This window comes from Gallinula chloropus (assembly GCF_964237585.1).
Source record: "Gallinula chloropus genome assembly, chromosome: 1".
Taxonomy (NCBI): Eukaryota; Metazoa; Chordata; class Aves; order Gruiformes; family Rallidae; genus Gallinula; species Gallinula chloropus.
Genome location: NC_140085.1, coordinates 183,675,072 through 183,694,991, shown reverse-complemented (window position 1 = coordinate 183,694,991; position 19,920 = coordinate 183,675,072). Strand labels below are relative to the sequence as shown.

Here is a 19,920-nt window from a genome sequence, read left to right as displayed (position 1 = left end):
TTTAAGTAATTTGTTTCTAGTTCCTCCCACCCCAATAAATTGCCATAATGTTGGTATCTTGGGACCTCTAAGGGTAGGGCAAAATCCCGTGGAAGGATTCTTTAGGTTTTAGATTGGTTGTTTTTTGGTTTGTGTTTTGGGGGAGATTATTTGAAGGGGAAGGGTGGGGGGATCTTTTTAGTATTCTAAACTTTGCCTTTGTAATAATCCAGTATTACACAACTATACCTGTCGCTGTGAAGTATTTAATTTTTATGGCCCGGGGCCTTGGCCTTCAACAGTTTTTGGGGGTAAAGAAGGAAATTATTTTTTTGTTATTATCTGAGGCTGCTTAGAGCTTTGGGATGCTGGAAGTCATCTTGGAGGAGGTAGACAGACTGGAAGTGGGTGACTAAATGAGCAGAATTAATATATATGTATAATGTACTGTGTGTTTATCATCCGCCTCTGTAATTTATTGCTACCACACTCACTGTTCAAGCTCCCTAATTTCTCTTTGCCACTTTAGAAAAGAAATGGAAAGGGCAGGAATAATGGGCTGGGGTTTTTCTTCCTGTGGACTCTATTAGATGGCATGATTCTAAGTTACAGAAACAAGCACAAACATTTCTCTGAAGTGCTTTACCCCTGCTTTAGCCCGAGGACTCCGCTCACTTTAAAGGAAACAAATATAATGGAATTTGAATATGTGGAGGCCGGAGTCCTCAGCAGTGTGTAGAGGGATGTTTTTTTCTTTCAGTGTACTTTGAGACTATAAAGGATTGTTAGCTGTTCACAATGACGTCATTCCCGATTTCAGACGGCTACAAATCATGAACTGAAGTAAACATTTCTTCTGAAATATTTAATAACCTCTTGGCAACGACGACAACAACAACAACAAAAAAATAACAGGTAAGAGCGCTAAGTAATTACAGCTTAACTCCTGTTGGATGGTTCAAAGCCTTTTCCTGTCACCTGAGAATTAACTGCACAGAATGTGCAGCAGAGTATTAGAAAAGCAGAGAGTTTGTTTTGTGTGTGTGTCCCCTTTAGTTACTCTGCTTCGCACTGCTTCTCCTGCTGCAACGCAGGGCTGGGGGCAGGCTGGGGGCTCCCATTGAAGTCCAAAGGTATCTCCTCAGGTAGAAGGCCAGCAGAGTTGACCTGTAAATTGAGTGCAGATTACATTTCCTCCTCAGAACAGGGAAAACAGGCATATTGAGGCTCAAACGGAGGATAGTGATTTTTGCTAGATAAAAGTTCTTATTCTTCCAAGGGCTGCTACTCAGAACCTGCTGTGAATGTGCTTCAGGGAACTTGGCGATACACAGATTATCCAGTGGGGCCTCTTCATGTGCAACTAAACCAGCTTTTTCGTGGTTATTAATCGGCAGGGTAGCACCCACCAACGTTGGACTCCGTGGGGTGACAGAAGTGTGTCTTTTTACCTGCTGAGGTACAAGTGGTGGTGGATGCTCTATGGAAAAGATGTAATTCCCCCTCAGGAAAGGGAAAAAATGAAGTTAGTCTCTTAAAAACACACTGTGCAAGTTAACAACGTAACATGCTTAGATTTTTGTGTTGCCTTAGGGAAAGCTGGTACCTTCAGGAGTAGCCCAAGGGCAGAGTTTTTATCGTTTGACCTTCTCTATGATGTTTACCTCAAGGCTGTGGTGTCCGATAAAAAGAGAAAGGGCCAACCCCAGAGAGGGTGTAAGGTGCCAGCATGCCACATGATGCATTGCCCCATCCCTCTCTGCACTGAGCTGGGGCAGAGCAAGGTGCTCATGAATCGGTTCCCAGCACTGATTTCTCCCACACTGAGTCCTTTGAGTGACAAGTGCCAGCCTGTGCTGTTTGTCCACGTGTCCAGTGAGCTTCGTGGAGAAAGATGCTGCTTTGGAGGGCGGCTCATCCCACTCCGAGCTTGGTGTCCATACCATCCCTCACTGAGCTCTCTCTGGAGGTGGTCTAGAGAGGAAACTTGGCTCAGCTGTCTGATGTGAAGCCTTTAAATCTGTACTGGAGGAATATCTCACCTCAGGTTTGAGGCAGAAGTTGCCACTTTGTGTCACTTTGAAGTGAGGATTTGGGATATTCCTGTTTGCCTTGGTTAGGAGCTGGGATCGCTGGCAAAGGATGTTAGCCCTTTAAAAGGTGGTGGTTTCATCTGTATTCCTCAGAAATGAGGCTTCTCACGCTTTTTTGGTTGCCTCTAATGTAGGGCTGTGAATAGCTACTCCAGGTGAGCTCTAAGTTAAGGGGCGAGCATCTGGTGGGGACTGAGATTAGCTCCCCATGCAAATGTAGTGCCCAGAATTATTTTTAATAATGTGGGACTTTGGCTGGGCTTTGTCCTGAGGAAGAGGGGATGGGAGGTGAAATCTCTCCCCAAGCTGGTGAGCTCAACAGAAATACATGCTGGGCTCTTACCCCTGCCAGGACTCGGACGAGATCCAGGTGAGATCGGGATTTAAATCCCATCCTGCAGTGTCCACGGCGTCTGGTAAAGCATCCTCTTTTCCCTGCTCTCAATGCCTGTTAGTCAGCTGGGGAGGGGGCGGGGGGGGGGGGGGGGAGTGAGGAGGGGGAAGGCACATAATAGTCCCTGTGGGAATATGCGGCGCTTGCTGAGCAATAGCTGCCAAGAAAGAAGAGTGAAGCATTAAAAATGCCTTTAATTGCATTTTGGTGTATGTATGTGCTCGATAATGGCTGGTAGCACTTGCTTCACAATATTTTAATTGTATGATTCATTTTTTTTTCCCCCTCATCGCATTAGCCTTTGGAAAAAAAGATACTTCAGGCTAATGCATTTCTTCAGTGGCATTTTAAATTTTGCTTAGAGTGTACTGCAGTGGTGTTGCTCTCCCCCCCTCCTCCCCTCCTGCCCCCCCCAGTATTACTGTGAAAAAATATTCTAATATTTACATTATAATCTATAGTCAGGCAGGAAGCAGCTTAACTTCGGCTTCTCTGGGCAGGACCCTGCGGTGTGCGAACATGTTGATTTTATGATTATCTCGTGGCAGGAACCCGCTGCTGGGCTCCCTCCTTTGCCTTCGCAGCGGGGAGCCAAGGTGAATAATTTAATCCCATCAGTCCCCGCCACGTGACGACGCAAGGACCCGTCCGCGATGCCTCTCCCCTCCGCCGGCGGGCTTCGGAGGGGAATGGAAACTTACAGAGGCGACGCGAAATCAGCGCATCTCCCTCCCTTAACCCCGCAGAGGGCTCCCGGCGAGCAGCGATCGACGTCTCCCCTTGGCTTCTCCACGCGTTCCTCTGACGTGGAGTCGCGGGGGTGTGTGTGAGCCTGCGAGCGAGACGAGCGAGGGAGTGGGGAGCGGGGAAGGGCGGGGGGGGGGGGAATGCACACCCAGCCGCGGAGCTAGTCAGAGCAGGAACGGCGAGGAGCGAGGCCGGGAGTGGAAATTTACAGCTGCTTTGCGAGCGCCTGTGCGCACCGGGGCGACCCTTCCTCCGCCAGCGCGACCCTTCCTCCGCCAGCGCCTGTGCCCGGGGCGGACTGACGGACGCTTCGGCAGAAGAGCCGGAGGCCGGGTCGCGGGATCCCTTCCTTGTCTTTGCCACGTGTCGATCACCGGCCAGGGCAGCCTGTGCGCGTCTCGGGGGAGGGGGGGGAATAAAGCGGAGTGCAATGGAAGAGAACTAAAGGCGGCTGCCGGCAGAGCTGTCTTCAGCACCTGGCCATGGGGCTGCGCAGGGCTGCCTAGGAGCCCCCACCTTCCCGGACGCAGTAAGTGTCAGCCGCGACCATGTCCTGCCAGGGACGGAAAGTTCAGCGATTTAATAAAACTTCTCTTTCCTTTTTTTTTTTCCTCCCCGGTTAGCAATACCCCGCTGGCCTGCTCGCTCTCCATAGTTAGCACTGTTAGCTTTTTATAGCTCCGTAAACTGCGTTCCCAGGAGTGGCTTTTTAAAGCAGGCAACCCTAAACAATACTCCTCCTTGTTACATAAGGCGCTGGCTCCCCCACCGAAGCGCTCTCCGCGTCCGTGGAGTATCTCTCTGGAAATGGCTTTATTTACAGTGCGGTTTCCAAAAATAAAATATCTGCAATATATCACGTCCCTCCTCGCCCCCCCTCCGCTTGCCTGCCCGCAGCTGCGGGGCTGGCGCTTGGGATGCGGAGAGGGATGGGAGCGCAGCCGCTTGCATAAGGCAGCGGGAAGCGGCTGGAGAGCGTGTGTGGGAACTGTCACAAGGAACGGTGGACGTAAACTAACCGTCTTGGAATCTAGAGCTGATAGTCTTGTCAACCTGAAACGCTGTTCCTCTGCTGTTCCTGAAGCTGTGATCAGGCAGAACTTTCACTGAGCCTAAGGGAAGGCTTTGGGTTTGTCTTTTTTTTTTGTTTCCTGAGGAAAGACCCTTTCTTGGGCTGGTGTTAGCAGTGAAGTGAAAATACAGCCTTAGCAAATTATTTTAATGCCTTGTGAAGCTCTCGAAAGTAACACAGCAGGCTTGCTACAGGCATGGTCAGCTGAGTGCTGTGTAGAGAGGAAGCTCTTGGTAATGCTGAACAAAAAGCAAAACTAGTGTTCATGTTCCCCTCTGATGGGTTTAGAGGAAATCCTATTCCCTCTTGGCTGCTGTCTATGTTATTTAAATTATATTACCAGCTTCCATTATTTCTTCAGTGATTATTCCTGCTAGGAATGGAAATTTCACTTGCTTTCCCTTTTACTTAAGTAAGTGAAAAGCTGTTATGGAGCTTTACCTTGGAATTCTGCGTACTTCAGAGACATGAGTTGAGAGACCTCTTTCTGCACGACTGAGCCCGTGGGAGTTTTGCTGTGTACTACAGTTGGGCATGGAACTGAAGTAATAATTTTTTTAGGTTTGAAAGACTTCCATGGTGACAAATGGAAATAAGGAGCCTGAGTGTTCTTGACTCATCAGTCCTGCATATTTGGTGGCTGTAAAATCTGCTCGTTTCTTATCTTTCTAGTTCTATTTAACATAAAATAATAACCCATTACTGCTATTTAGTTTGTTAGCATGAGTGGGAGCATCTCTGTATCACAGATAATCCTGCGATACAGAGATAATTGATGTAGGTGTGTGCATGGTGCTACAGGATGCTGCTTGTCATGGATTTAGAATCTGATTATCTGGCAATCTTTGCAGTATGCAAATACTATTTTATAATTAATATGCTGTAATAATAACAGATGTGGTAGCCCAGGACTTGCTGCACTAAAAAGGATACAGGGAGGCGGAGTCAAACACTCAGAAAGTTCTGAACCTTAATTCTGACATTTGCCAGGCCAATGTAGTCTGCACTCTGTACCCCACTCAGGATACTTTTATTAACTTTCAGCCTTGTTCTGTGTCATCACACATTTGTACCCCCTTTCCCATCATCACTGCCTCGTTCTGGGTTTGGCTGGTCAACGCCGGAGCTGTAGCATCTGCTCCAGCAGTCCTGTCCCTCTACTCTCCTTCCAAGTGTTCTCCTTCACTCTTGTGCTGGCACAACTGTTTGTAAGGCTGTGGGGAGAACTGGACTGGAACCCCCTGTGACCTTTCTTCCCCCCAGCAGCCTATCTTTTGTTAACCCAGCTCGTTTTTCTGACCTGGCTCACCTTGTGGCCCTGCAAACAGCTGTAGTGATGTGAATGGTTGTGGCACCATGACGGAACAAAGTGTTTATCAAACTGCGGCCTCCATAACCGGTATAGCTATTGGGTGTTTCATTTTATCCCCCATGTTTCCTGAGAGGCTGTATAGGCTTTTTGTTTATTATCAAATGGGCATTCAAGAACTCAATTAAAAGTAGAATTATTAATTTCTTTGAGTGCTTCCATAGAGCTACACCACAGCACTTGAGTGGACCATCACCAGGAAAGCCTTCGGTTTCATAACAGTATCGAACAACTACATGGTATTTTTATTGCTCTCATTCTGTAGAGTTGGTCAGATTACGGGCAGAGCTGCCTACTTATTGTCCACATCTGAGCCTCCGGATGCTTGCCACCTATTAAAAAAAGGCATTACTGCAATGTTTTGTGTCTTCAGATGAAGTTTCAGCCAATATCCGCCTTCATTCCAGGTAAAGCAACAAGTAGCCAACAGCAAGGTTTATGACAAGTGAATTTGTGAGCTTTTGGAATAATTTTGTTGCCAAGCAGAGGCTCCATTCATTGACCTTAACCATAAAACCATCCTCACTCCGTGGTCACCTCTTGTTTCATTTGCAATGCACGTTCCAAAATCTGCGACTTGGTGTAGATTTGCAGAGAAATTATTTGTTGTGTAGTCCTGGTTCCTTCTGAGCACTGCATGAAATGGGGGTTGTGAGAAGGGACTGCATGGAGTAGGATGGATTGGACTTCTCCAGGTGATGAGATGGTTTCCGTCCCCTGGTTTGAGTATGTGACTCTGTAATTGCAACAGCTTTCCCAACTATTGCAGGAGAGGTAGACGAGGGAATAAGGCATCTCTTGTATTACACAGGCAAACTGTGCTCATTCCGATTATGAAGAAAGTGTGCTCATTCAGGGCCAAAATATATGAGTCTCTGGCACACTGGGGGGAAAAGGAAGGTCTTCTTTTCCATTAAAGAAGCTCTCACCCAATACAAGTTCCTGCAGTGTTTGATTCTGATCAGTAAGTTGATGAAGGCTAGGAATGGAGACAAGACAGATGTCTGATGCTTGAAGGAAGGGAATTTTTCCACTCATTCATTTCTGAAGTCCAAATGGACTGTCTGGAGGAACGTCTGCAAGGAGTGCCTGGATGGGCTCATGCGCCCATCTCCCTGTCTCTTTTGGGGGAGGGAGGCAGCGTTTGTTACCGAGCTGCTTAACTGAGTCACTTCACGGTGGGAGGGGGCAGAGAGTACAGGGATGTTGCCACCTGCATCTTTCCTTCATCACGCTTAAGAGCAAAGAAATTTGGGATAGTGTGTATGAACAGAACTGGATCTTTTAGTGTACTTTCTACTAATATTAAAGAACTCAAGTTACACTGATTAAAAATTTTTATTAAGTTTTTTTTTTTAGTGTATTCCCTTTATGAGCAGATAGAGTGGAAGAAGAGGTATTTTGAAGACTAATAAGGGCTTTGGTGTTCAATGATCTAGCTTTCATGCTTTCATTCCTGACACAACCATTGCTGTTTTGTTGTTTGGTTTGGGTTTTTTTTTTTTTTGGTGTGTGTCCTTGGGCAAGTCTTCTAATCTTTCTGTGCTTCAGCTTCTCCCTTAGCAGAAGGGGCAGAGCAGAGTAGGTATATAGGGGTTTTTTGGAAGTGTGTTTTCCATCTTTGTTAAATGTTTGTGGAGTTGGAGGCCTCTGAGGGAAGACATTCCTTGAGTATGAAGGGGTGTTATGTTAACTTTGACAGGCTACTGAATACCCTGAAACTCATATCTTTTAAACCTCAGCCACCCCTGGATTAAACTTCCTGTGTAATTATTTTTTCTTTTTTTTTTCCTGACCTGAACAGAAACATCCAAACATTTAGAAATTGGTGCTTTAAAATTTCCTCTTGCTGTTTTGGTCACTTACCAAAATTAAATTAATGCCACTTTTTTTTTTTTTTTTCCTCCCAAGCAAACATGGAATTAAATTTCCTGAAAGTATTTTTGTAAAAAAGTGTGGCTTGCAAAATGTGCTGGACTCTCCATCTCTGGTTGCTGAAAAGTCCTGTTCATACTGATGGCAACAGCAGGCTTTGGAAACTGCTGATCCTCCTACAGCGCTGCTGGGGCATTCCCCCATGACTGGGAGAGACAACCTCTGAGGCTGGGAGAGTCAGTCTGGTGAGGTACAGCTGCTTTTTAACTCAAGTCTTGTAAGCTCCTCACAAAAGCACTCATCACAACTAAATGTTTCAGGAGTTGGCTGATCCCTCCATTACAAATTCAGGAGTGTCCACAATGTGTTTCTGATGTTAGAAAACCATATGTTGTGGAGTAACCACTACATAGAAAAAGTTTTCCTAGAAAGCAGTAAAGAAAGGGGTTCATTCAGCCCTGTCCCTTGCTGCAAGACAGCAGTGTCAAAAAATTATGAACAGATGCTCTGTAATGTGCCTGGTAGAGCCGGTCATTCCAAAATCTCAAAGCTCCAATGGTTGGAAACCTTTACATTTTCAGCTAACGTTTATTCATACACATTATACATGGTATATAGCCATTTGCTTCTGCATAAGAAAAGTGTTATTGTTACTTGAGCTGAAATAACTTGTATTTTTCTTCTAAGATTACCAAAGTGAGCACTTTTAGCCTCCTAGAGATGCTGGTCTTCCCTTTTTTCTGGCCAGCCTAGAGTCTTTCTCTGCACCTGCTCTAATCTCTGTTTTACTTGCCCGTGGGAGTGTTCAGGGTTGTATACAATGTTCCATATGAAATTCCACCAAGACTCTGTAGGAAGACGTGTACCTTCATATTTCTACTGGTTACTTTCTTAATTTGTTGTGGGTTTGGGTCTGTCTGTAAAATACCAGCATAGTCACTGGGTATTTGTCATTTCTCATGGTAAGTCCTCAGCTTCAACAGATATTCATAGAATTATGGAATAGTTTGGGGTGGAAGGGACCTTTTAAAGGTCATCTACAGAGAAGCATGTGCAGTAAGCACCTACTGTATGAATGGTATGAAGCTGCAACAGAGGGGGTTTAGGTTGGATGTTAGGAAGAGGTTCTTTACCGAGAGAATGGTTGGGCACTGGAACAGGCTCCCCAGGGAAGGGCTCACAGCACCAAGCTTGGCTGAGTTCAAGAAGTGTCTGGATGATGCGCCCAGTCACATGTTCTGACCTGGCTGGCCCAGGACTTGAACTCAATGATCCCTATGTGTCCCTTCCAACTCAGGGTATTCTGCGATTCTGTGACCTAGTCCATCCTCGCTGCAGTGGGAAGGGACACCTTCACCTAGATCAGGTTGCTCAGAGCCCCATCCAACCTGACTGTGAATGTTTCCAGGGATGGGACATGTACAGTGTCTCTGTCTTTTCTCCCAATCAGCGTTACCTGATACTCTCTACGCTTAATTTTTATCTTGTTTTTATTATCTCAGTCCCTGAGGCCATCCAGTTTCTCAGGTAATGATATTTCAGTCCTCTTCTGTGTTGATAATACCTTCCCCGTTCTGAGTCACCACAATTCTGAAGTAGGCTCTTTATTCACATGCCTCTCTAAACTCCTGTCTCCAAATTGTCCTTATCTTCTCAGATGATCAGTTTCCCTTTACACAGTAATTTTCCTTCTAACTAGTTTATTTTGTATTATATTCAATTTAGTGTATTTCCATGTCAGATGCCTGGGTTTTACAATGTTTTCTCTATCAAAAAGTATGTTAATAAGGAATTGCAGTATCAGCTACCTTTGGTAAGCCTGTGATGCTTTTTTTTGTTAGTTGTTATTCATCTTTGATTTTCAGTTAATATTGGTCTGGTTTCTTGAGGAAACAAAGCTTATGTGGTCATGCTGCCTGTCTCTCATGCTACTTCTTATTGTGTGGTAACTTCTGAACTTGCTAGCTGATTTCAAGCAACTTTGACAGAAGGCTAAACACTTTGAAAATACCGAGTTCCAAAACCCAAACTGAGAATAGGTGATGAAAGGAATAGAAAGTTTGAACCAAATTAGTGCCTCTATTGAAGAGAAGACCTTCCAAGTAAAGATTAGAAAGCAGAGGGCTAATATAAGGAGGAGGACGGGGAAGAAATGCCCTGGCTGCGTTAAGAGCAAGAGCTCATGCTTTCTTTGATGCTAGAGAATCTAATCATGAGGAGCAAAGCTGGAGGGGAGGCATCTTTGTTTTTCCTTGTGCTTTATGGAATAGTCAACCACACTGGGGAGTGTAATTCCCAAATCTCAGGAAAGTGAATTCACCCCCCATTTGCTTCTACTGGTAATGGTGAATAGCATGTGCCCTCTAAGAGATTCCTGCATGGAGAAGCAAAAAGGACCTGTAACTGCCAGTATGTATAATTTAAATTAATGGAACACCTTTTTCCAGATGCTGATGGGTTGAAAACTGTGTCCTGAAAAGGGGGAAATCCAGGAGCGTTCTTCAGTGCACATTTAGGCTTCTTCTCCTTTTCCCCTCTGTCTTCATCTGCTTGCGTATAGCAGATGCTTTGCTTTGTATGTAAGAAGACTGATAAATGAAGCGAAGCAGAAACTTGACTCTGTTCAGTGGAAGGATGAAATTAAACAGTCTCTTGAGTCTCTCCCTGCCCGATTATCGGTGATTTTGCTGTTGCAATTGGCATGCAGGTAGGGTATGAAGTGAAGAGAAATGGTATTTTATCACCGAGCAGTGCTGTGGTGACTTGGTGGGGAAACTGGAACTATACAGTGGAAGAGTGCTCACCTGGCTGTTGGAGTTTTATGGCAAAAATAGTGCTTATTTAAATGCATTTGCCATATTCTAGACATCTATATAAGTTACTTTTTGGGAGGAAAATGTGTTTACAATTTATAGTCAACATTTCAGTTACGAATATGGACATAATTTTTTTTAAATCTCAGAATTTTTTGCTCATGAGTACTTCAATTTAAAAATAAAATTATTTATTATTATTCAATTTTAAAATAAAATTATCTTTTCAATTTAAAAATCAAATAATCAAACCTACCCCACCCTGGATGAATATACTTCTTTTCTGAAATGGAACGTGCCTGTTAAGCCCCTGCTGTCAGACTCTCTTGCACCTTCACATCCTCATGCTGTGTCTTCACAGCTAATAAAAACATGCAGAATCAGGTCCTTCCCAAAGCACATTGTGAATTTCTAATCTTCTAATTGCAGCACGTGTGGCAGTACCAGGGTGCTTGGCCTTTGCTAGCAGTGTTTAAACAGATTGATTGTGTAACACTGGCAGCACCATCTTTTCCCAGTTGTTGTGTGTAGCTGAAGGTGCCCAAATAATTTAGTCATTAGTATACCCAGTCTTCAGACTTGCGTGTTGGCAAGTTGAGGCATGACTCTGCCCCATTGCTGGTCAGATGGCACTGCCAAAGCTGGCAGTTGTGAGCTCCATGGGAGCAGGACTTCCCAGCTCAGAGCTCAGCCAAGGAGTGAAGGTTACATAGCCAAAACTACAGAAATAAAAAGGAGTTTGAATGGAACCAGAAGGAGTTTGAAAATGGAAATCTGAAAGAGGTGAGGTTTCAAATATTCTGTAAAACTGACCTAGCAGCAAAGGAGGAGCTATATACAAATTCCCCTACTCTGGAAACTATAAAGACACTTTTGTTTTAAATGAGACGTTTTAAAATATTTCCTATGTTTCATATAAACTGTTCTTGAAAAGGTAATCTGCAAAAATGTTTTTAAATGTTTTTAATAAGATGCTAGGACAGAACCTACATATATTTTTCATTTTAAAATTTTATTTTAAATTACATCTGCATGCTTCAAATTTTGTGCTTGGCTCTCTGCTATTTATAGTCATAATAGAATGCATATAAAATCTGGGTATTAATTCCATAGGATATTTGGGGATTAGGAGCATATGGGTGGATGGTACAAATGGGGTCATACTTCATGGTGGACTCCGTGGCATGTCAGTAGAAACAATGAAGCAAGAGGGGACTGGGTTCTTTGGGACCACTGGGAAAATAATGCACTGTCCTCTTTTCTTCTTTATACTGTGTGCATTGTGTTTGTTTAATCATCTCCTTTAAAATCTCATTTATAAACCTTTTTGGGTTTGGTTGGTTGGTCAGGGGTTTTTAACTGTGAAAGTTAAAGAAGAATAAGGAGATTGAAGTGGTTTGTGTGCATATTTATGGTTTCACAACTACTCTTGCAAGTGTGTGTATGGAGGGATGGTGATGGTTGTCTTTTGTTGTGGAAAGAGGTGAAAGTTTTGATGTTATTTTGGAATTTGTTTTCTTACCTCTTTTTCATTAACTGTACAAACTGGAATGCAGTCCAGAATAGCTGTGCTCTCCCTGGAAAGACACACTGCCTTAACCAGAGCATATTTCCATTCACTTCAGTAGGCCTTTGTATCAGATCCCAGCAGCCCCCCTGTAAATTCACAAGTTAATGCTATGTAGGATCAGAAACGAAGCTATTTGGTTTCTTTCATGTATAAATGCAGAGATGTGTTATTTGCCTTTCTAACCATACAGAGGAAGAATGTTTTAAATTAAACAAACCAGCCCATTTTTGGTAAAATGCTGTCTTTCATTTAAGTGTCATGAAAACATTTGTGTCCGTATTTGGGCCTGATCCTCTGCCCCTTATTTAATTCAGGCAATGTTTTTTACAAGTGAGATCTGACCCACGGATTCTTCAAGTCTGTTCAGATTTAGGGGGTAGCTTTAGCTGCTCCTCCTCACAAGGCTTTGGGCTGTAAAAGAAAAGCAGCAGAAGGAGTGATGATGGAGAAGCTGGGAGCTTACCTCGTGACGCTCTAAACAAAGGGCGCTTTCGGTATGCAAGCATCTACAGCTACCTGCATCATGATGGAGCCAGTGAAGTTTGGCAGAAACCTCTATCAGAAATCTAGTGGTCCTTGTCAGATATGCAGTGCCCAAAAAATGTTGCACTCAAGTGTAGACTCGTCGGAGTGCTGACTTGTCGGTCAGGGGCTTTAAGAAGCATCCAGCTCCCGTGCAGGTGCCAGAGTAGTTGCTCTCCACATGCTAATGGTGGTTTATGAGAACTTTTACTGCTCTGCTGTGTAGCTGAAGCAAAATAGAGTACCCAAGGCATAACCTTTTCATGTTCATAATGTCTTTGTGTGGTTTTTTCGTTGCGTTTTTGTATAATCCTTAAAAGCTGTTTTTTTTTCTTGTTTGGTTTAAGGTGGCCCTCTTCTACCCTGAAGGAAGAAATCCAGGTGAAGAAAAAACATGCCTTTGTTTAGTAAATCACACAAAAATCCTGCTGAGATTGTGAAAATTCTGAAAGAAAACATGGCCATATTGGAGAAACAAGACAAAAAGACAGACAAGGTATGAAGCAATGTTGTAGAAGGCCAATAAGATTTTTGTGCCGGGGAGACAGGGGGATAAATACAGGGAATAAAATTGTGTTCACTCACTGTCATGAATCTGTGTTTGCACATGTAAATAGCGTTGTGTTTGAATGATCCTGCTGAAATCAGGGGGCTTTTGCATAAATAAAGTACAACAGATCTGGGGGGGTCAAACAGAAAATGTTGAGATTTAGGAGCCTTGGCCAAAACCCTTTGATGCATCTAACAAAACAGCCTGGAAGGCTATTTGAAAACTATTATCCTGTTAATTTGTTTCACAGGATAGCAAATGAGACTGTAAAGTAATGCACAGGTACCCACAGAACAAAGCTTATTTCTGATGAGCGTTCGCATTGTATGCATTCATCGCCTGCATTCAGATGTATATAAAGGAGGTCTCACTCTATGGATCCTTTCCAGTCTTCTGGATGCCAGCACTTCCTAAATGAGCTGTGCTACTCACTTTTCCTAATACTGTAGCTCTCCTCTAACTCGGTGACACAGACCTGAGTTACTTTTGCCACTTTTCCAGTGACCAGTTGAGCAGATGTACCCCAGCATACAGAACGCTCCCGACTGGGACCTTGTGCTTACAGAGAAACAAATGATCAATTTTTTTTTGTTTGCTTGGGTTTGGTCTTTTTTGTTTGTTTGTTTTTGCATCTGAGACTCTGCCTCTCTGTTTCTGTAGCTGGAGCATATGTGAGGGGCACTGTGAGGGTGACAGAGCCCTGGCACAGGCTGCCCAGAGAGGTTCTGGAGTCTCCTTCTCTGGAGACATTCAAAACCTGCCTGGATGTGTTCCTGTGTGAACTACTCTAGGCAGTCCTGCTCTGGCAGGGGGGTTGGACTAGATGATCTTTCAAGGTCCCATCCAACTCCCAATGTTCTGTGATTCTGTGATTTTAATAAGCAACACACTTTTAAGGTTAAAAGAATGTCAGTGGAAGCAGAGCAGGTAACATTAACAGTTTTCCTGCAGCTGATGCTTGTGTGTGTGCATGTTGTGCTTCCCCCACCCTGTGCAGAAGTCTGTATTAGAACAGACCCAACCCAAAAGGTAAGCACGAGCCCTTTGGCTGTTAGTGAAACCCTCTTGAAACTTTTTGTTTCAAAGGAGGTAGCGCAGAGTGTGTTAATTACGTAAGGTCGGTCACCGGGAGCTCAGGGAGGCCTCTGGTATTTGATGTCTCATGTCGAAATACCTTCAAGTTAACTGAAAAGCACTGAGAGAATTTGACTCCGAACTAAAGCTTAAAATAAGTAACTAAATAAACTAACAGAGTCTGCCCTCCCCTGCTGAATTCATCCTTTGGAACCTGATTAAAGAAGACATTCAAAGCAGAAGCTCTAGACTTGGGTCTCTCTTTGGTTTGCTTTGCAGCACGACTCCTCTGGGTTGTGGTTTTGAGGATTTTTGTCTTTGAGCTGGTTTATTTATTTGGGTGTCAGTGACAAAGGATGAGAAATTCAGAGTTCTTAGAAAATCAAGAACTCAATGTAAATTTTTCATGAAAGTCAGCACAGCTGGCCTGTGTTTGCCTCACAAAGCAAAAGATACGAGCGTGTTCCCCTAGCATATTAGGATGGCAACAGCTTGTGAATTTAGTGACGACACTTCTCTTACAGGGGAGGCTGATTTTCAGTGTTTTCTGTGGTGCGTTATCGCTGTGGGATGGAGGCTGTTCCTGGGGTGAATGTGGGTGATGGAGGAAGGGAGGGGACACACACACAACACACCAGGCAGTCGCTTCATCAGCAAGGCAGAAAGTGAAGAAAGCAGCCTTTTTTTCCACTCTATTTATACATAGGCTTTACGTGACTCAGTGACTCAGGACTTGGCGCTCCCATGCAGAAGCAGCACGTAATGTGTTTAAAAAAAGGGTATATGAGGTACTTAGGGATGTAGTTTAGCACAGGACAGGGCTGGTTGGACTCGATGGTCTTAAAGATCTTTTCCAACCTTGTAATTCTGTGATTCTGTAAGGCCCTTCTCCCTTCAGTAGAGATATGAGACTCCTCAGTAGGAGGATTCCTGAGTTTAGGGAAGTAAATCATGTGGAATATCTTATCTCCGGCTTAATTTCCAAAGGGACACTAGTCTGGCTCCTGCAAGGACTGGTTTTTAACCCCGTGGGACTGTGAATTCTGAAGCTTGGAAATCAGGACTCTTCGCTTTCAGATTTCTGCCTTCTACTCTGCTACAAGAACTGGAGGGGTACTGTTGTGCCTCACCATAAAACTGAGGTTCTAAGGACTTCTGGGGTGCAGCTCCAGAGAGTCCCTGACGTTGCTTGCATGCAGAATAGCTTCCAACTAGGGCTCGCCTCAGATGCTTAAACAAGAAGATTTATCCTGTGACAATTGAGCTGTTATTGTAGTACAGCCAATGTGGTATGTGGGCTGAGACAGCTAAAAGCTGCTAATACTGCTGGAATTGGCAAAGAAGTGTGGCAAAGCCTAAATTAACTGCAGGGCTAGTGGAGAACCTCCTCGTTTCCTTTCCCAGTTGAGAAAACAGAAGTACAAGGTGAAGATGCCCTGGGCAGCTGGGAGTTTGGGGGTGGGAGGTTGGATGGGGAGAGGCTTGGTGGTTTTAATACAACTTTGTGCAACTTCCAGCAGGAACCGTCTGTGCCTTGGAGGGGCTGTTTTTAAATAATGCGGGAACGCTCGTTCCAACCATCCTGTGCAGGAAGCAGGTACAGGGAGCCTTGCAGCAGACCAGTTAAGACTCTGAGTAATGGGAAGAGGGAGAAGGATACAACTTGATCCACAGGATGCAGAGAAGCAATTTCGCGTCTTTCGGAGACACGTTCCCGTGTACACATTTGATATGCAGAAGTTTGCACTCCTCCATGATGATGCTTTTTGCTAGGCATAGAGTGGGACCCAGACAGACTTTGACTAAACTCTATGGACTCTGCTAGCATCTGTCTTCTTAGATAAGGATTGAATTTGACCCAATTCCTCCATGTGTCTTCTTTTTATTATTATTTTTAAAACCTATTAAAGTGTGTAGTATTGCCATAATGCTTTTTAAACACCCTCAGCTGAAAAATAGGCTAGGTTCTTACTTGCATACTATAGGTTAGTTTTTTATTTGTTTGCTTGCTTGAATGTATGTTTGCTTAAAGCTTTGCCATTGTCTCAGCTACATTCTGATGCATGGTAGACCATAGGTTGAGAAGTGCCACCACATGTGGCTGTTCTTCCTCTGAAGTGCTTTTTTTAATATCTTCTTTTTAAATGTTTTGGGTTTCTTTTTTAAAAAAAAAACAACCACCCAAATAGGTATTTAAAATAAAGTATTGCAGCACTGGCAAATGAAATGTAACAACTGAGGGATTAAGAAGGATAAGACAGAGCTGGAAGTTGGAGTGAAGCGTCCTCCTCTCTTCCAACATCTGAAATAAATAAGGTGTTCTTGTGACATGTACAACTGCTGACATCCTGTTCAGAATTTGATGTGGTGAAGAACAATTAATTAAGTTTTATTACAGAATTCTATAAATGCCAATTTAATTTTGGTCATGTGGAACCAAATTGTTCTTGTATTCAATGAGAAACCCCCATTGTGGAATTAGCTAGAAAAGCAGGGATGTATTTAAATACCTAGAAAATGAAGCCTTCAGAGCTTAGACTCTCTTCCTTCTTTCTCTCACAAGCTCCTAGAGTGTTTAGAGGATGCCCATAATAAATAGGGAGCAAGAGGGGAGAAACCCTGGTGTTGAACCTGAGGAAGAACGTCTGTCATGTGATACACTGGCCATGCTGCTGTGTTTAGTACTGATACGCCGCCATATCTTTTGTTGATGCATGTTGTAAAAGAGCATTAAAATAGAAAAGATACCTGACCTATCTCACAAAAACGATGAGGGGGTGACCTCCTGACTTCCTAAAGTCTTCAGCCACTGAGCCTGGGCAGTACAAAGTAGTGCAGGTGGCATCCAGTATGTCACTAAAGGATGTCCTTGAACACATCACCTACTTGCTGCTAACCGAACACCTCTGGGCACTGCACCCATGAGTCAGTGCCATCTGCAGTGCTACAGGTTTGGTAACGTTTTCTGAATCTGTTCTGCAACAAAAGCCTTCAGAGCATCACAGGCTTTTAATTTAGAATAGCAAACAGATATGGGGTCAGTTGAAACTTGGCCAACCTTTGCATTTGTCCTAGATGGGCTGAAAGATATGCAGTTTCTGGTATAGCTGGCCCAAGAATTGGGTTTTGTGGTGGTAGCTGAACCCAAGTGAGTTAGATCTGGTTCAGGGTGCTGTGCTGAGTGTTTTCTCGTTGGGCAGAACCACAGGCTGCAATGCCCTTAGTCAGTATTCAGAGATATAGTGGAACTAGTTTTAAAATAACCGTGTCTACTTTCTAACCCCTTTCACTTAAATGCATCTAACGAGACTGCTTGCTTGGGTAGGTCACTGTGTCTCTCCTCTGCTTCATCTCAGTGCCCTGCAACAAATTTGGTACTGTTCAGAAGGGCCAGCAGAGACACCTTTAAGTAAAGCTACAGTTAAAAGACCACAAGAATTCCAGAACAAATATCTGTATCAAGAAATCCCACTTTTTTACACAGCAACAATAAAGCCCTTGTCAGCTCCTGTTCGCTTTGCTCCTGCACTGATAAAGCAGCTGGGGACCGGTACATGAGGTGAGGTGCGTGAGGTGAGGTGTGTGAGGTGCGTGTGATGAGGTGCGTGAGGTGAGGTGTGTGAGATGAGGGGTGAGGTGTGTGTGATGACGTGAGGTGGGGTGCGTGAGGTGAGGTGCATGAGGTGAGGTGTGTGAGGTGCATGAGGTGAGGTGCATGTGATGAGGTGCATGTGGTGAGGTGCATGTGATGAGGTGCGTGAGGTGAGGTGCGTGAGGTGAGGTGCGTGAGATGAGGTGTGTGAGGTGAGGTGTGTGAGGTGAGGTGTGTGAGGTGAGGTGCGTGAGGTGAGGTGTGTGAGGCACGTGAGGTGAGGTGCGTGAGGTGAGGTGCGTGAGGTGAGGTGCATGAGGTGAGGTGCATGTGATGAGGTGCATGTGGTGAGGCACGTGAGGTGAGGTGCATGAGGTGAGGTACGTGAGATGAGGTGCGTGAGGTGAGGTGCGTGAGGTGAGGTGCGTGAGGTGAGGTGCGTGAGGCACGTGAGATGAGGTGCGTGAGGTGAGGTGCGTGAGGTGAGGTGCGTGAGGTGAGGTGCGTGAGGCACGTGAGGTGAGGTGCGTGAGGTGAGGTGCGTGAGGTGAGGTGCGTGAGGTGAGGTGCATGTGATGAGGTGCATGTGGTGAGGTGCATGTGGTGAGGTGCGTGAGGTGAGGTGCATGAGGTGAGGTACATGAGATGAGGTGCGTGAGGTGAGGTGCGTGAGGTGAGGTGCGTGAGGTGAGGTGTGTGAGGCACGTGAGGTGAGGTGCGTGAGGTGAGGTGCGTGAGGTGAGGTGCATGAGGTGAGGTGCATGTGATGAGGTGCATGTGGTGAGGCACGTGAGGTGAGGTGCATGAGGTGAGGTACGTGAGATGAGGTGCGTGAGGTGAGGTGCGTGAGGTGAGGTGTGTGAGGCACGTGAGGTGAGGTGCGTGAGGTGAGGTGCGTGAGGTGAGGTGCATGAGGTGAGGTGCATGTGATGAGGTGCATGTGGTGAGGCACGTGAGGTGAGGTGCATGAGGTGAGGTACGTGAGATGAGGTGCGTGAGGTGAGGTGCGTGAGGTGAGGTGCGTGAGGCACGTGAGGTGAGGCGCGTGAGGTGAGGTGCGTGAGGTGAGGTGCATGTGATGAGGTGCATGTGGTGAGGTGCGTGAGGTGAGGTGCGTGAGGTGAGGTGCATGAGGTGAGGTACATGAGATGAGGTGCGTGAGGTGAGGTGCGTGAGGTGAGGTGCGTGAGGTGAGGTGTGTGAGGCACGTGAGGTGAGGCGCGTGAGGTGAGGTGCGTGAGGTGAGGTGCATGTGATGAGGTGCATGTGGTGAGGTGCATGTGGTGAGGTGCGTGAGGTGAGGTGCATGAGGTGAGGTACATGAGATGAGGTGCGTGAGGTGAGGTGCGTGAGGTGAGGTGTGTGAGGCACGTGAGGTGAGGTGCGTGAGGTGAGGTGCGTGAGGTGAGGTGAGGTGCGTGAGGTGAGGTGTGTGAGGTGAAGTGCGTGAGGTGAGGTGCGTGAGGTGAGGTGTGTGAGGTGAAGTGCGTGAGGTGAGGTGCGTGAGGTGAGGTGAGGTGTGTGAAGTGCGTGCAGAGGACATGCTGCGCGTTTGCATGGAGGAGCGGTTGCGTGACTACTCTGAGCACGAATACCCATGGATGCGAGTCTGCAGCTGCCAAAGTCAGTTGCAAAATCGCCTTTGACTTCATTGCTGCGCACTGAAACCGAGGGAATGAGATAAGAAGGGCTTGGCACCCCTTCACCATAGCCCTGCGTGTCCTGGGCTTTTGTAGAGCGTTTCATGTTTCAGCTTCCCCGCTGTCCTAAGGCCTGATACTGCTCTAGAGATGGGAGAAGTTCCAGATACTTTCAGGTGCTGGTGCCAAGAGTTTAAACCCAGCCTCATCTGGTTGCTTTGGTTTTGTTTTTTTAAAAATTTTTTACGGACCTGACAACCTTTAGTTCTGTTTTAAATGCAGCATTAACAGTGGGAAAGGAATTTATGTCCAGGTGGGGCAAACCTGTCTCTTCCATTTAATCATATGGCCTTTTAAAAGGCGTCTCCCTGTTGCGCCTGCTTGGCCAAATTGCCTTTGCCAGCTTCCTTGAGTACTAGAACATAATATTTTTCTAAAGAACAGAGTTCACACCTCCTGATCCAACATGCCCACAATTTGTTCCTATATATCTGTTTAGCATTACATTGTATACATCAGTTGGGATGATCCTGAAGCTACATAAATGTTGGATTCTGATAATGGGTGGGTTTTGGGTGTCCTTACAGATCACAAAACGACAGAGTGTTAGGAGTTGGAAGGGACCTTGAA

At 45.2% G+C, this 19,920-nt stretch overlaps 1 protein-coding gene across 1 annotated transcript in view; it reads left to right on the top strand.

Annotated features, from left to right (window-relative positions):
• Nucleotides 1-3,706: 3,706 nt before the first annotated feature.
• The window catches only part of CAB39L (calcium binding protein 39 like), a gene marked incomplete at its 3' end in the record, with an annotated part of 48,503 nt that continues 32,289 nt past the window's right edge, over nucleotides 3,707-19,920 (top strand). The window contains exons 1-2 of the mRNA XM_084273736.1: nucleotides 3,707-3,742; nucleotides 12,782-12,930. Coding sequence (XP_084129862.1) covers nucleotides 12,829-12,930 — 102 coding nt within the window. The 5' untranslated portion in view covers nucleotides 3,707-3,742; nucleotides 12,782-12,828. The remainder of the gene's footprint in view (nucleotides 3,743-12,781; nucleotides 12,931-19,920) is intronic.